The 16,552-nt window shown below is 41.8% G+C and overlaps 1 protein-coding gene across 1 annotated transcript; it reads right to left on the bottom strand.

Annotated features, from left to right (window-relative positions):
- Positions 1 to 1,004: 1,004 nt before the first annotated feature.
- On the bottom strand, positions 1,005 to 15,098 carry LOC142663758 (oocyte zinc finger protein XlCOF29-like). Its single transcript, XM_075842588.1, has 5 exons — positions 15,028 to 15,098; positions 2,656 to 2,766; positions 1,843 to 2,016; positions 1,638 to 1,761; positions 1,005 to 1,543 (listed from the first exon to the last, which is right to left on the bottom strand). Exons 2-5 carry the CDS (start codon positions 2,728 to 2,730, stop codon positions 1,347 to 1,349), a joined length of 570 nt encoding a protein of 189 aa, XP_075698703.1. The 5' UTR covers positions 2,731 to 2,766; positions 15,028 to 15,098; the 3' UTR covers positions 1,005 to 1,346.
- Between the last annotated feature and the right edge of the window lie 1,454 nt (positions 15,099 to 16,552).

The following is a 16,552-nucleotide window of genomic DNA, read 5'->3' on the forward strand; positions in this document are numbered from 1 at the left end:
CCACAATTGAACATGTCATTTTTGTCTCACTTTTGTGGGATTTTTGATGTATATTAAGACTTGTTTTCTGTGCAAAACATTTTCCACAATCTGAGCAGAAAAACGGCTTCTCTCCAGTGTGCGTCCTTTGATGGATGGTCAGATACGTCTTCAATGAAAAACATTTCCCACATTCGGTGCAGGAGAATGGCTTCTCCCCTGTGTGGGTTTTCCGATGGTTGACGAGACTTAGTTTATGAGCAAAGAGCTTCCCGCAATCAGCACATGGATATGGTTTCTCCCCTGTGTGAACCCTCTGGTGTCTTCTAAGTTTTGATCCACTTCGAAAGCATTTTCCGCATTGTCCACATTGGAACGGCTTATCCTCGGTGTGAGTTTTCTTATGTTTATTCAGATAGGATTTTAGAGGAAAACATTTCCCACACTCAGAACATGAAAACATATTATTGTCCTTACGATCTGTACTAGGTGAATTGACGCTCAATCTAATAGAAGAACATTCCTGGTGGTCAGAAGAATCGGATGATAAACCTACACTAACAACCCTTGGAGAAGTGACGTTTTCTCCTGGAGAACCTTGAGTGATGTTGCCGTTGTCCAGTATACAGTCTGGAGATAAAAAGAGACATCCTTCCAAAATATTTTTGCTGTCCTCTCCATCTGTGAGAGCAAATGTAAAGATGTTAAATGTAAAGATCTCTTATCAAAGTGTCAGAGTAGAAAGTTATGACAATGATGATAGATGTCACAGCATTTCCAAGGATGGCAGGAGTCCAAAAGATGATGTTGGTTCCCCGTAGCCCCTACTGGACACTTCTCACATACCAAGGCTACCTGCTCATGATTGTTTGTATTTGCGTCCTGCAAACAATGGATCCATTGTCCGTTTTTTTGCGGTACGACAGTGTGTCCTCCGCATCCGTCCCATTTGTTCCATAGGTTTGACTTGAATGGGCGAGACCGAGCCACAAATACTGACAGGAACAGGACCTGCTCTGAGTTTTGTGGCCGGGTCCCACACAAGGATCTGTGAAGAACATGGTAGTGTGCACGGAGCCATAGAAATGAAGGGGTCAGTCTGCCGTCCGTTACAATACGGATAGCACACTGACGAGAAGAACGGTCGTGTGCATGTAGCCTTAAGGAGAGTTCATAAAAAGAGATTGTTTTAGTCACTGAACAGTTTGTGGTTGTCGCTCACCTGGGTAGATATTGTTAGAAGTTTCTTCCTTATTGCACCTTTGATCCTCCCACACATACGCCTTGTATCCTCCGTCTACATTCTCAACTTTAATATGAATATTTCCCTAAACACTCACATAAAATATTACAAATGATTTCCTCAGTTAATGAGCTGAAATGTAACAAATTATTAGGTAATATTGGCAAAGCATGAAGTGCACATTCACCTTTATGGGATTTGACGAGACTTTGGTTCCACCTACGTGATGACCCTCTGGGACGTTGTGATATTCCTGTGGACAATCCCGGGAAAACACAGAACTGGGACATCTCTCTGATGGACTTCTCTTACTGGATATACCTGTAGGAGACACATACAGTGGAAGACATTGTTTATATGTAGTTATCAGGTGATGGGTGTATCTTGTGGACTGTCAAAAATGCTCTCCTCTTACCCGGTGATGTGAGGGGCCAGTGGTCCTCCATCATGACGTCCTTGTACAGATCCTTGTGTCCTTCTATATACTCCCACTCCTCCATGGAGAAATAGACGGAGACATCCTGAAACCTTATAGGAACCTGACACACAATGATACAGTCATCATCCCGACACCTTCATGCGTTACTATATAATGTCCCAGCATTCCCGGTAGTCCTCACCTCTCCAGTCAGCAGATGAATGATCTTGTTGGTGAGTTCTAGGATCTTCTGCTCGTTGTTTCTCTTAGGTATCAGTGAAGGCTCCGTGATGGTACTGGTCCATCTTCCAGACATGTAGGGACAGCTGTTGGGGGATAGAGAGTCACCAGAAGTCTTCTTCACTACCGAACAATCCTGGATATCGAGATGGAACATACAAGAGAATCAAAATGAACAGGAAGTTCTTAGTAAACATTTTGATCGTATAAGCCCACCTGCCTCCTCATGGCGACTTCTTTTAAGTGGGTCCCTACTCTATTAGGTGCTGCACCACATGGCAACCAGTGCCACCGCAACACCCCGCCTGCAGAGGGAGCAACACAGTCCCCAGGCTAAGACACCTTATGTTGTAGCCCACAGATCAGTCCATAGTAATGCATCCAAAGGATAACTGAATGTAACCACCACCAGGTAACACTGTCCAGGTATATAACAGGTGAATGATAGGTTATTAACCCCTTAATGAACAGCCTATTTTCGGTTTTTTCAATTTTCGTTTTTACCTCCCACCATTCCAAAAATCATAACTTTTGTAATGCGTGTGCACCGCGGACTGTTTAGGAAGGTGGAAGCAGCATTAGGGGGTCAGTCAAAATGCTAGTGGGCGCTATCATTGTATTAAAATAAATATCTATGCACCAGAGAAGATTTGTTACAGCATTTATATTTACAAATCAATTATGATGACGTGATCTTTTTCCTTTTTATATAATATTGTTCGTAGGATAAAAAGATAAGAGAAAGAACATATACATGAGTCCCGGATTATTTTACCTCTCCGGTAAGAAGGTAGATTATCTCCAGGGTGACGTTCAGTATCTTCTCCGTTATGTGTCCCTTATCCATCATAAATAACAATGAAGTGTAGATGGTTTCGAATGAGATCTACAAATAAAGAGATGATAACTAGATAATATAATTATGAAATGTTAAAGGGACACTCCGGCCAAAACTGACCTCTCCCATGTGCTGCATTCTGGTATTCCATGTGTCAGTCTCTCCCCTGTTATTTATCTCTATATATCAGACCGGGATGGTTGCTTAGCAGCAGTGTGAATCCGGCTCGGTGACTACTATCTCTACTTTGGTCTCTGGAGATCTATGTGTCACCCGTCACAGGCTTCAGCAGTTTCTGTACCGCACTAGTTATACACAGGGGGAAACAGAAACTTCTATCATCAACTGCCACTGATACTTAGACAGGTTCCTGTCACACAGATGTAGAAGAATATAGTGCAGCCTCCCTGTCTGTATACTTATGGTTTCTCAGCTTATTTAGAAGAATATAGAGAGAATAATAATCAGTGTCCCCCAGCATAAAGAAATTATATGGTCTTTAGCTAGTCATGTGATTGATAACAAAGCAGAGAGGAAGAGAAAGCTGGGGAAATCTAAGAATCAAGACGAAGGCTTTTTTAAAGCATGGACAAGGCAGGAGTTCAAAAAGTAAGTACAGTATACATAAAATAAGTGTAGAGAGATATATACAGTCAGGTGGGGGTGCAGACATGGAAAGTTGTGCTTCCACTGGAGCTCTTCTTTAATTTCTAGTTCCGTGTCTCTTGGTAGTAAGGAGAAAATACAGCATGTGGGAGGTGAGAGACAATACTATATGGATAAAAGTACGTGAACTCCCCACCTAATTATTGAGCTTAGGTGTTTCAGCTTCACGCATTGCAAACAGGTGCATAAAATCAAGCCCACAGCCATGCAATCTCCAGAGAAACTTTGCTAGTAGTATGGGTCGTACTGAAGAGCTCAGTGGCTTTAAACGTGGCGCAGAACAAGAACTGTGTGTCAGGAGCTTCATGAAATGGATTTCCTTAGATCCCCATGCAAAATGCCAGGCGTCAGCTGGAGAGGTGTAAAGCACGTCGTTCTCTAGAGTGATGAATCACGTCTTGTTATCTGGTAGTCTGATGGGTCAATCTGGGCCTCTGAACGTTACCTACAGGAATACATAGTGTCTACTGTAAAATTTAGGGGAGGAAAGATAAATGTCTGGGGATGGTTTTTAGGGTTTGGGCTACATCTCTTATTTCCATTGAAGAGTAATGTTAATGCTTCCACATAGGAAGACATTTTGGACAATTGTGGGAACAGTTTGGGGAAGGACCTTTCCTGTCCCAGCATGACTGCGCCCCTGTAAGCAAGGTCCATAAAGACATGGTTTGATGAGTTTGTTGTGTAGGGACTCGAGTGGCCTGCACAAAGGACCATCCAACACCTTTGGGATGAATTATAACACGGGTTGCGAGCAAAACCTACTCATCCAATATCAGTGCTTGTCTGTGGAAATTTGTGCCCATTCAGCCAAAAAAAAGCATCTGTGAGGTCACACTCCAAAATCTTGTGGAAAGCCTTCCCAGAAGAGTAGAGACTGTTAAAGCCGCAAGAGGGCAATGATTGAGAACGAGGGTTCATATGGCAGTAAAACTTCTACCGATCGCAAAATGATGGCATAACCCAACGATATGCCATCACTTTGTGTAAGATCCGCACAGTAACAGCCAATATCCTATGGCCTTCCTCTATCTATCAGAAGTTTAGTCCAGATGGGCCGGTGCGGTCTATACGTGTCTGCAGGAACATGATCAAAAGATGGTCTCTTGGTTATGGCCATGTCAACTTCCAGCAGACGGTGAGTAATGGTCATTACATTGTGATATGTACCCGGTAATGTAATAAGTGGTGAAATATGACACCCGGACCCCACACCGATCAGCTGTTCGGGCTGCCTCCGGGCACCGGATGTTATGCTGGGTATGCAGTGCTTCATACACTGTATAGCGGCCATGCTGCAGAACTGCAGCTCTAGTCCCATTCACGGCCGCTATACTGTGAGCCATCTGCTTCCGGAACGGACCCCCATCAATGATAAACCGATGACCTATCCTGTGGAAAGGTCATCAGTATGAAAAACCGCCCCCTGCCCGGACAACCCCTTTAATTCTGGAGCACTGAACTCTCTTTAGCTATGGGAACCTTCCAGTATTAGGGTATGTGCACACGGTGAGAGGCTTTTACGTCTGAAATGACAGACTGTTTTCAGGAGAAAACAGATGCCTCGTTTCAGACGTAAATGCTCCTCCTCGCATTCTGCGAGGCTTCTCTGACAGCCGTAAATTTTGAGCTGTTCTTCATTGAGTTCAATGAAGAACGGCTCAAATTATGTCTGAAAGAAGTGTCCCGCATATAATGTATATAAGTGTCCCGCATATAATGTATATAAGTGTCCCGCATATAATGTATATAAGTGTCCCGCATATAATGTATATAAGTGCCCCGCATATAATGTATATAAGTGTCCCGCATATAATGTATAGAAGTGTCCCGCATATAATGTATAGAAGTGTCCAGCATATAATGTATATAAGTGTCCCGCATATAATGTATATAAGTGTCCAGCATATAATGTATATAAGTGTCCCGCATATAATGTATATAAGTGTCCAGCATATAATGTATATAAGTGTCCTGCATATAATGTATATAAGTGTCCTGCATATAATGTATATAAGTGTCCCGCATATAATCTATATAAGTGTCCAGCATATAATGTATATAAGTGTCCCGCATATAATGTATATAAGTGTCCCGCATGTAATGTATATAAGTGTCCCGCATATCATGTATAGAAGTGTCCAGCATATAATGTATATAAGTGTCCTGCATATAATGTATATAAGTGTCCTGCATATAATGTATATAAGTGTCCTGCATATAATGTATATAAGTGTCCCGCATATAATGTATATAAGTGTCCAGCATATAATGTATATAAGTGTCCCGCATATAATGTATAGAAGTGTCCCGCATATAATGTATATAAGTGTCCCGCATATAATGTATATAAGTGTCCTGCATATAATGTATATAAGTGTCCTGCATATAATGTATATAAGTGTCCTGCATATAATGTATATAAGTGTCCTGCATATAATGTATATAAGTGTCCTGCATATAATGTATATAAGTGTCCTGCATATAATGTATATAAGTGTCCCGCATATAATGTATATAAGTGTCCCGCATATAATGTATATAAGTGTCCCGCATATAATGTATATAAGTGTCCCGCATATAATGTATATAAGTGTCCCGCATATAATGTATATAAGTGTCCCGCATATAATGTATATAAGTGTCCCGCATATAATGTATATAAGTGTCCCGAATATAATGTATATAAGTGTCCCGCATGTAATATATATAAGTGTCCCGCATATAATGTATATAAGTGTCCCGCATATAATGTATATAAGTGTCCCGCATATAATGTATATAAGTGTCCCGCATATAATGTATATAAGTGTCCCGCATATAATGTATATAAGTGTCCCGCATGTAATGTATATAAGTGTCCTGCATATGTATATAAGTGTCCTGCATATAATGTATATAAGTGTCCTGCATATAATGTATATAAGTGTCCTGCATATAATGTATATAAGTGTCCTGCATATAATGTATATAAGTGTCCTGCATATAATGTATATAAGTGTCCCGCATATAATGTATATAAGTGTCCCGCATATAATGTATATAAGTGTCCCGCATATAATGTATATAAGTGTCCCGCATATAATGTATATAAGTGTCCCGCATATAATGTATATAAGTGTCCCGCATATAATGTATATAAGTGTCCCGCATATAATGTATATAAGTGTCCCGAATATAATGTATATAAGTGTCCCGCATGTAATGTATATAAGTGTCCCGCATATAATGTATATAAGTGTCCCGCATATAATGTATATAAGTGTCCCGCATATAATGTATATAAGTGTCCCGCATATAATGTATATAAGTGTCCCGCATATAATGTATATAAGTGTCCCGCATGTAATGTATATAAGTGTCCCGCATATAATGTATATAAGTGTCCCGCATATAATGTATATAAGTGTCCTGCATATAATGTATATAAGTGTCCCGCATATAATGTATAGAAGTGTCCCGCATATAATGTATATAAGTGTCCCGCATATAATGTATATAAGTGTCCCGCATATAATGTATAAGTGTCCCGCATATAATGTATATAAGTGCCCCGCATATAATGTATATAAGTGTCCCGCATATAATTTATATAAGTGTCCCGCATATAATGTATATAAGTGTCCCGCATATAATGTATATAAGTGTCCCGCATATAATGTATATAAGTGTCCCGCATATAATGTATATAAGTGTCCCGCATATAATGTATATAAGTGTCCCGCATATAATGTATAAGTGTCCCGCATATAATGTATATAAGTGTCCGGCATATAATGTATATAAGTGTCCGGCATATAATGTATATAAGTGTCCCGCATATAATGTATATAAGTGTCCCGCATATAATGTATATAAGTGTCCCGCATATAATGTATATAAGTGTCCCGCATATAATGTATATAAGTGTCCCGCATATAATGTATATAAGTGTCCCGCATATAATGTATATAAGTGTCCTGCATATAATGTATATAAGTGTCCTACATATAATGTATATAAGTGTCCTGCATATAATGTATATAAGTGTCCTGCATATAATGTATATAAGTGTCCCGCATGTAATGTATATAAGTGTCCCGCATGTAATGTATATAAGTGTCCCGCATATAATGTATATAAGTGTCCCGCATATAATGTATATAAGTGTCCCCCATATAATGTATATAAGTGTCCCGCATATAATGTATATAAGTGTCCCGCGTATAATGTATATAAGTGTCCCGCGTATAATGTATATAAGTGTCCTGCATATAATGTATATAAGTGTCCTGCATATAATGTATATAAGTGTCCCGCATATAATGTATATAAGAGTCCCGCATATAATGTATATAAGTGTCCCGCATATAATGTATATAAGTGTCCCGCATATAATGTATATAAGTGTCTTGCATATAATGTATAAGTGTCCCGCATATAATGTATAAGTGTCCCGCATATAATGTATATAAGTGTCCCGCATATAATGTATATAAGTGTCCCGCATATAATGTATATAAGTGTCCCGCATATAATGTATATAAGTGTCCCGCATATAATGTATATAAGTGTCCCGAATATAATGTATATAAGTGTCCCGCATGTAATGTATATAAGTGTCCCGCATATAATGTATATAAGTGTCCCGCATATAATGTATATAAGTGTCCCGCATATAATGTATATAAGTGTCCCGCATATAATGTATATAAGTGTCCCGCATGTAATGTATATAAGTGTCCCGCATGTAATGTATATAAGTGTCCCGCATATAATGTATATAAGTGTCCCGCATATAATGTATATAAGTGTCCCGCATATAATGTATATAAGTGTCCCGCATATAATGTATAGAAGTGTCCCGCATATAATGTATATAAGTGTCCCGCATATAATGTATATAAGTGTCCTGCATATAATGTATAAGTGTCCCGCATATAATGTATATAAGTGCCCCGCATATAATGTATATAAGTGTCCCGCATATAATTTATATAAGTGTCCTGCATATAATGTATATAAGTGTCCCGCATATAATGTATATAAGTGTCCCGCATATAATGTATATAAGTGTCCCGCATATAATGTATATAAGTGTCCCGAATATAATGTATATAAGTGTCCCGCATATAATGTATAAGTGTCCCGCATATAATGTATATAAGTGTCCGGCATATAATGTATATAAGTGTCCGGCATATAATGTATATAAGTGTCCCGCATATAATGTATATAAGTGTCCCGCATATAATGTATATAAGTGTCCCGCATATAATGTATATAAGTGTCCCGCATATAATGTATATAAGTGTCCCGCATATAATGTATATAAGTGTCCCGCATATAATGTATATAAGTGTCCTGCATATAATGTATATAAGTGTCCTGCATATAATGTATATAAGTGTCCTACATATAATGTATATAAGTGTCCTGCATATAATGTATATAAGTGTCCTGCATATAATGTATATAAGTGGCCTGCATATAATGTATATAAGTGTCCCGCATGTAATGTATATAAGTGTCCCGAATGTAATGTATATAAGTGTCCCACATGTAATGTATATAAGTGTCCCGCATATAATGTATATAAGTGTCCCGCATATAATGTATATAAGTGTCCCGCATATAATGTATATAAGTGTCCCGCATATAATGTATATAAGTGTCCCGCATATAATGTATATAAGTGTCCTGCATATAATGTATATAAGTGTCCCGCATATAATGTATATAAGAGTCCCGCATATAATGTATATAAGTGTCCTGCATATAATGTATATAAGTGTCCCGCATATAATGTATATAAGTGTCTTGCATATAATGTATAAGTGTCCTGCATATAATGTATATAAGTGCCCCGCATATAATGTATATAAGTGTCCCACATGTAATGTATATAAGTGTCCTGCATATAATGTATATAAGTGTCCCGCATATAATGTATATAAGTGTCCCGCATATAATGTATATAAGTGTCCTGCATATAATGTATATAAGTGTCCTGCATATAATGTATATAAGTGTCCCGCATATAATGTATATAAGTGTCCTGCATATAATGTATAAGTGTCCCGCATATAATGTATATAAGTGTCCTGCATATAATGTATATGTGTCCAGCATATAATGTATATAAGTGTCCTGCATGTAATGTATATAAGTGTCCTGCATATAATGTATAGAAGTGTCCTGCTTATAATGTATATAAGTGTCCTGCATATAATGTATATAAGTGTCCTGCATATAATGTATAGAAGTGTCCTGCTTATAATGTATATAAGTGTCCCGCATATAATGTATATAAGTGTCCCGCATATAATGTATATAAGTGTCCCGCATATAATGTATATAAGTGTCCTGCATATAATGTATATAAGTGTCCCGCATATAATGTATATAAGTGTCCCGCATATAATGTATATAAGTGTCCCGCATATAATGTATATAAGTGTCCCGCATATAATGTATATAAGTGTCCCGCATATAATGTATAAGTGTCCTGCATATAATGTATATAAGTGTCCCGCATATAATGTATAAGTGTCCTGCATATAATGTATAGGTATAGAAGTGTCCTGCATATAATGTATAAGTGTACTGCACTTCTTTTGACGAGGCTGACAGCTGTCAAACGACGACGCGTAAAAATCCAAACGACGACGCGTAAATGACAGGTTGTCTGCACAGTACGTCGGCAAACCCATTCAAATGAATGGGCAGATGTTTGCCGACGTATTGTAGCCTTATTTTCAGACGTAAGACGAGGCATAATACGCCTCGTTTACGTCTGAAAATAGGTCGTGTGAACCCAGCCTTACACTTGAAGATCTCTGACCAAAAATGGAGCCAACTCAGCGTTCTGTAAACAAGTCAACTTTATGGTCGAGTCAGGTAATGTCCTTGTCAGAGGTTATAATGTTGTCGGTCATTATAATGCCTGAACTGAAGTGTCCACATCTCACCTGACCCAGCTCCTCTCCAGACACTGATACCTTCAACATGCTCAGAACTGACGCTGTGCCGAGAAAATCCTGACAATCCACCAAAAACTTTCACCAAATATTTTTTATCAATGCCAGATTAGGGGCCGTTCACATATGACCGTTTCTCCTGTCAGTTTCCCTCCGGCGTGTTGCAGAACAGCCATAGTGAAACTGATGCTAGAACGGATCCCATAGCTTTCTATGGGATCTGTCCTGGCACAGGGAACATCAGTTGTGGCTCCGTACAGTGATAGACCAGTGCAGGAACTAGGATCCAAAAACTTTACCTGCAGCGTTTTTTGGTCTGGCTCCCAGGATGTCCGGCGCCGTATCCTATCTATTTTAACTGTGGCCGGATGAACGCCAGGAGCTGCCACATCCACCTTCCAGCAGTACCCGGCGGAAAGGCGGCCGGGGGTATGTCCCGCTGTCAACTGTATCTGCATCTTCAGGACGCAGATAGAGTTGAACCCAATTCTGAAGCAGGGAACCATCAGCTCCCTGGTTCAGAATTAGTTCAGAGCTTGCTGAGGACTCTCTGGCCACAGCGCTACCTACGGGGAAGCCCTTGACGTCACTGTCCATATATGGACAGTGACGTCAGTGGCTACGGATTGGGCGGAATCCCCTTTGCCGATGATCTTGGCTCCTAGAGGAAACCCCTGAGGTTAATGTCCATATTTGGACATTGACGTCAGGGGTCTCCTCCTGGAGCGGAATCCCTGGCCAGAGTCGGCAAGGGGATTCCACTCAAGGAGTAGACACTGACGTCAATGTCCATATATGGACAGTGGCGTCAGGGGGTCCTTATTGAGGCAATCCCCGGCCACAGCATTGGTAATGCTGTGGCCGGGGATTCCGTTTGAGTAACCCCTGACGCCACTGTCCCTATATGCTAGAGGGAGCTTGAGTGGCGCTATCTACAGGAGAAGGGGGTACAAACAGTGGAGGTGACGCTATCTACAGGGGGGCGCTGTGTGGCACAATCTACAGTGGGCGCTGTGTGGCGTTATCTACAGGGGGTGTGGCATTATATACAGAGGGCACTGTGGCGTTATCTACAGGGGAGTGTGGCATTATATACAGAGGGAACTGTGGCATTATCTACAGGGGGTGTGGCATTATATACAGAGGGCACTGTGGCATTATCTCCAGGGAGTGTGGCATTATATACAGAGGGCACTGTGCCCTTATCTACAGGGGGTGTGGCATTATATACAGGGAGTACTATGGAATATATACAGAGGGCACTGTGGCATTATCTACAGGGAGTACTATGGCATTATATACAGAGGGCACTGTGGCATTATCTACAGGGGGTGTGGCATTATATACAGGGAGTACTATGGCATTATATACAGAGGGCACTGTGGCATTATCTACAGGGGGTGTGGCATTATATACAGGGAGTACTATGGCATTATATACAGAGGGCACTGTGGCATTATCTACAGGGAGTACTATGGCATTATATACAGAGGGCACTGTGGTATTATCTACAGGGAGTACTATGGCATTATATACAGAGGGCACTGTGGCATTATCTACAGGGAGTACTATGGCATTATATACAGAGGGCACTGTGGCATTATCTACAGGGGGTGTGGCATTATATACAGGGAGTACTATGGCATTATATACAGAGGGCACTGTGGCATTATCTACAGGGGGTGTGGCATTATATACAGGGAGTACTATGGCATTATATACAGAGGGCACTGTGGCATTATCTACAGGGAGTACTATGGCATTATATACAGAGGGCACTGTGGTATTATCTACAGGGAGTACTATGGCATTATATACAGAGGGCACTGTGGCATTATCTACAGGGAGTACTATGGCATTATATACAGAGGGCACTGTGGCATTATCTACAGGAGGGGGTGACATTTTCAGACCCTAGACGACCTTTTTGGTGGACCATTGTGGTAAAAACTGATGTTAAAAACGGATGACAACTAACGACAACTGATGGTTTTGTAGTAAAAATTGTGAAAAAGTCTGATGCAACTGATACATTTTTTTAATCGGTTTTTGCATCAGTTGTAATCACTTGAGACAAAAAAACTGATGGTGATGCAATTGACATATGTGAACGCACCCTTAGATGGAACTTCAAACAATGTAACAGTGGCCATCAGCTGTTAATCAACTGTTATGGGGGACTTTGACTGTTGCTGTTATGTGGGCACTGTGACTGTCACTGTTATGGGAGCACTATGGCTGTCACTTTCCTGGGGGAGAGTTGGTTGTCCCTGTTATGGAGGACTTTGACAGTTAGGCTGGGTTAACACGACCATGTTACGTCCGTAATGTACGGAACGTATTTCGGCCGGAAGACCCGGACCGAACACACTGCAGGGGGCCGGGCTCCTAGCATCATAGTGATGTACGACGCTAGGAGTCCCTGCCTCGCTGCAGGACAACTGTCCCGTACTGTAATCATGATTACAGTACGGGACAGTAGTTCCACGCAGAGGCAGGGACTCCTAGCGTCGTACATCACTATGATGCTAGGAGCCTGGCCCCCTGCAGTGTGTTCGGTCCGGGTCTTCCGGACGAAATACGTTCCGTACATTACGGACGTAACATGGTCGTGTGAACCCAGCCTTACAGTGCCCACATAACAGCAACAGTCAAAGTCCTCGATAACAGGGACAGCCAACTCTCCCCCAGAACAGTGACAGCTATAGTGCTCCCATAACAGTAACACTCACAGTGCCCACGTAATGGGAGCACTTTGGCTGTCACTGTTCTGGCAGAAAGGTGGTTGTCCCTGGTATGGGGGCCCTTGACTGTTGCTGTTATGGGAGCACTATGGCTGTCACTGTTCTGGGGGAAGAGGTGGTTGTCCCTGTTATGGGGGCCCTTGACTGTTGCTGTCATGTGGGCACTGTGACCGTCACCGTAAGGGTATGTGCACACGACCTGTTTTCAGACGTAATGGAGGCGTTTTACACCTCGAATTACGCCTGAAAAGACGGCTCCAATACATCGGCAAACATCTGCCCGTTGCCTGCAATGGGTTTTACGATGTTGTTCCCACGAGGTGTAATTTTGCGCGTCGCTGTCAAAAGACGGCGCGTAAAATTACGCCCGCGTCAAAGAAGTGCAGGACACTTCTTGGAACGTATTTGGAGCCGTTTTTCATTGACTCCAATGAAGAACAGCTCCAATTACATCCGTAAAAGACGCCGCAAAAAACACGAGTACATGCAAAAACGTCTGAAATTCAGGAGCTGTTCTCTTCTGAAAACAGCACCGTAATTTTAGACATATTTTGCGCTGTCGCGTGAACATACCCTTAGGGTATGTTCACACTGTCTATTTTCGGCCATTTTTCCGGTCGTAAACTACCGAAAAGCGGCCGAAAGATCGAAAGCAGAAACCTTGATTTCAATGGGAAAATGGTGTTCTGTTCCGACAGAGCGTTTTTTGCAGCGTTTTTTTACGTGTAAAAAAACAGCCGCGAAAAAGAAGACAGGTCACTTCTTGGGACGTTTTTAGAACCGATTTTCATTGACTCTAGCGAAAAAAGCTCCAAAAACGGCCGTAAAAAAGCAGCGAAAAACGCAGTGAAAATCGCGAGTGGCTTAAAAAACGTCTGAAAATCAGGAGCTGTTTTCAAGTGAAAACAGCTCCTGATTTTCAGACGTTTTTTGAGCCACTCATATTTTTGCGACGTTTTTATGGCCGTTTTCTGATCTGTTTTCAATAGTCAATGAAAAATGGCTCCAAAAACGCCCCAAGAAGTGACCTGCACTTCTTTTGACGAGCCGTCATTTTACGTGCCGTATTTTGACAGTGACGCGTAAAATTACACCTTGTCTGAACAGAACATCGTAAAACCCATTGCAAGCAACGAGCAGATGTTTGTAGGCGTAATGGAGACGGTTTTTCAGGCGTAAATCGAGGCGTAAGGCTGGGTTCACACAGAGTTTTTTTCAGGCGGAATTTCTGCCTCAAAATTCAGTTTGGAAGTTTAAGGCAGATTTTCCTCTCCCTGCACCCCGATTTTCACTGCGTTTTTCGCCCGCACCCATTGAGCGCCGCAGGCATAAAACGCCGCGAAATATGCTTTCTCTGCCTCCCATTGAAGTCAATGGGAGGTCAGAGGCGTAAACGCCCGAAGATAGGGCATGTCGCTTCTTTTTCCCGCGAGGCGGTTTTACCGCTGGCGGGAAAAAGACGCCTCCTCCTCCCATTGAAATCAATGGGAAGAATTTTCGAGCCGTTTTTGACAAGTCTTTTTGGCGCGGTTTCCGCATCAAAAAACTTGTCAAAAAACTCTGTGTGAAAATAGCCTAAAATGCCTGAATTACGTCTGAAAATAGGTTGTGTGAACATACCCTTATGGCTACACTGGTGTTAACACGGTTACATAGGAGAGGGGGGTGTCACAGGGGCTCTGAAAAAAGATCAAATCTCTGTTTTATATCTCCAAAAAGTGTGAGGTTTGATTCTGGAACATGTAAATGGTAATAATATAATAATGTTATGTCATAGCACCACCTAGTGGCCATAGTACAGACTGCGTTCATCATCCGCCTGATAAGCATTTTAGTAAAAATCTCACATACAAAGAAGCTGAATATGTTTATACTACGCGCATCATGCGTCACACACTGACACCTAATAAACGGACAGGAAAGATTCTGACTGTAAATACCTGAATGATTGCCTCGCTTCAACCCAGAAGTCATAAACGTCATTTCCTGTTTGTGTGTTCCAGTCATTTTTCTTCCGGGTACTCAGATGGCCTATCTATACAGTTGCCACAGTGACCACACGAGGCCGCTGTTGCTACTGCACATCTTTTGTGCTGTCTGCATCATATAAAACTAGGTCTATAAATTCCCTGCAGTATTGCTAGATTATTGATTAATATATACAATATCGGAATAATTTGAAAGTTAAAAGTTCCCTGCGGTGACCACACGATGGCGCGCTGCTGCTCCTTGTATCACTAGGCTGCCTGAATTACATTGAATTTATTGTGCATTTCTCAGCATCGACCACACGATGGCGCTGCTGCTCAGCGTATCACTAGGCTACCTGCATTATATTGAAATTATTGTGCATTTCTCAGCATCGACCACACGATTGCGCTGCTACTGGGCGTATCTTTAAGGCTGCATGAATTACATTGAATAAAGTGAGCATTTCCCAGCATTGATCACAAGATGGCGCTGCTGCACAGTGTATCACTAGGCTGCCTGCATTACATGCAATTTAGTGAGATTTCTCAGCATTGACCACACGATGGCGCTGCTGCTTAGCGTATCACTAAGGCTGCCTGCAATACAATGAATTTAGTGAGCATTTCCCAGCATTGACCACACAATGGCGCTATTGCGCCGTATAGCCAATGCAGCCTTCTATAAGTAATAAGGTCGTAAAATATAGTCAGTAGTACCAGCGATGACCACATAATGGCGCTATTACTTCATCCATGAAAGTAAACAGTTCCCCGCGGTGACCATACCGTGGCGCTCTACATTATACTTTGTAAGTTTTTTCCTGCAGCGCATCATCTATAGAGGCTGTTCCACTTGCATTATATAACTAGACGAGACACTAGAGTCTGCTGAGGGGCGTAACTAGGAAAGACTGGGCCCCATAGCAAACTCTTGGCCCGGGACCCCCCCTTATAAATAGTGCCCCCTGTAGAATGTGCCATACAGCCCCCCTGTAGACAGTGCTATATAGCCCCTCCTATAGACAGTGTCACCCCATTTGTAGATAGCACCCCCACCTCTCCCTTGTAGAATGCCATAAAGCCCCACTGTATATAGTGCCACACAGCCCCCCTTAGTAGAAAGTGCAGCACAGCCCCCCTTAGTAGATAGTGCCACACACAGACACCTGTAGATTGTGCCACACTCAGCCCCCTGCAGATAGAGCTACATCCCTCCCCCTTGTAAATAGTGACATACAGTTCCCCCATGTGTATAGTGCCACACAGCCCTCCTATGTGTATAGTGCCATACAGTTCCCCCATGTGTATAGTGTCACACAGCCCCCCTATGTGTATAGTGCCACACAGCTCCCCCTTGTGTATAGTGCCACACAGCTCCCCCTTGTGTATAGTGCCACACATCTCTCCCTTGTGTATAGTTCCACAAGGCAATGGCGCATCCGAGAAAATTGTATCAGCCAGGGAGATGTCACTCAAACATGGAAAGGTGGGTTTG

Source organism: Rhinoderma darwinii, chromosome 11, assembly GCF_050947455.1.
Source record: "Rhinoderma darwinii isolate aRhiDar2 chromosome 11, aRhiDar2.hap1, whole genome shotgun sequence".
In the NCBI taxonomy this organism is placed as follows: domain Eukaryota; kingdom Metazoa; phylum Chordata; class Amphibia; order Anura; family Rhinodermatidae; genus Rhinoderma; species Rhinoderma darwinii.

What these genes read in the sequence shown, in the direction of transcription:
- LOC142663758 (XM_075842588.1), bottom strand. Translation starts at nt 2,730, where the DNA reads ATGATGGATAAGGGACACATAACGGAGAAGATACTGAACGTCACCCTG. An exon ending in TTCATCTGCTGACTGGAGAG is followed by an intron (nt 1,762 to 1,842) that starts GTGAGGACTACC and finishes ATTGTGTGTCAG; the next exon opens with GTTCCTATAAGGTTTCAGGA. An exon ending in CTGGCCCCTCACATCACCGG is followed by an intron (nt 1,544 to 1,637) that starts GTAAGAGGAGAG and finishes TGTCTCCTACAG; the next exon opens with GTATATCCAGTAAGAGAAGT.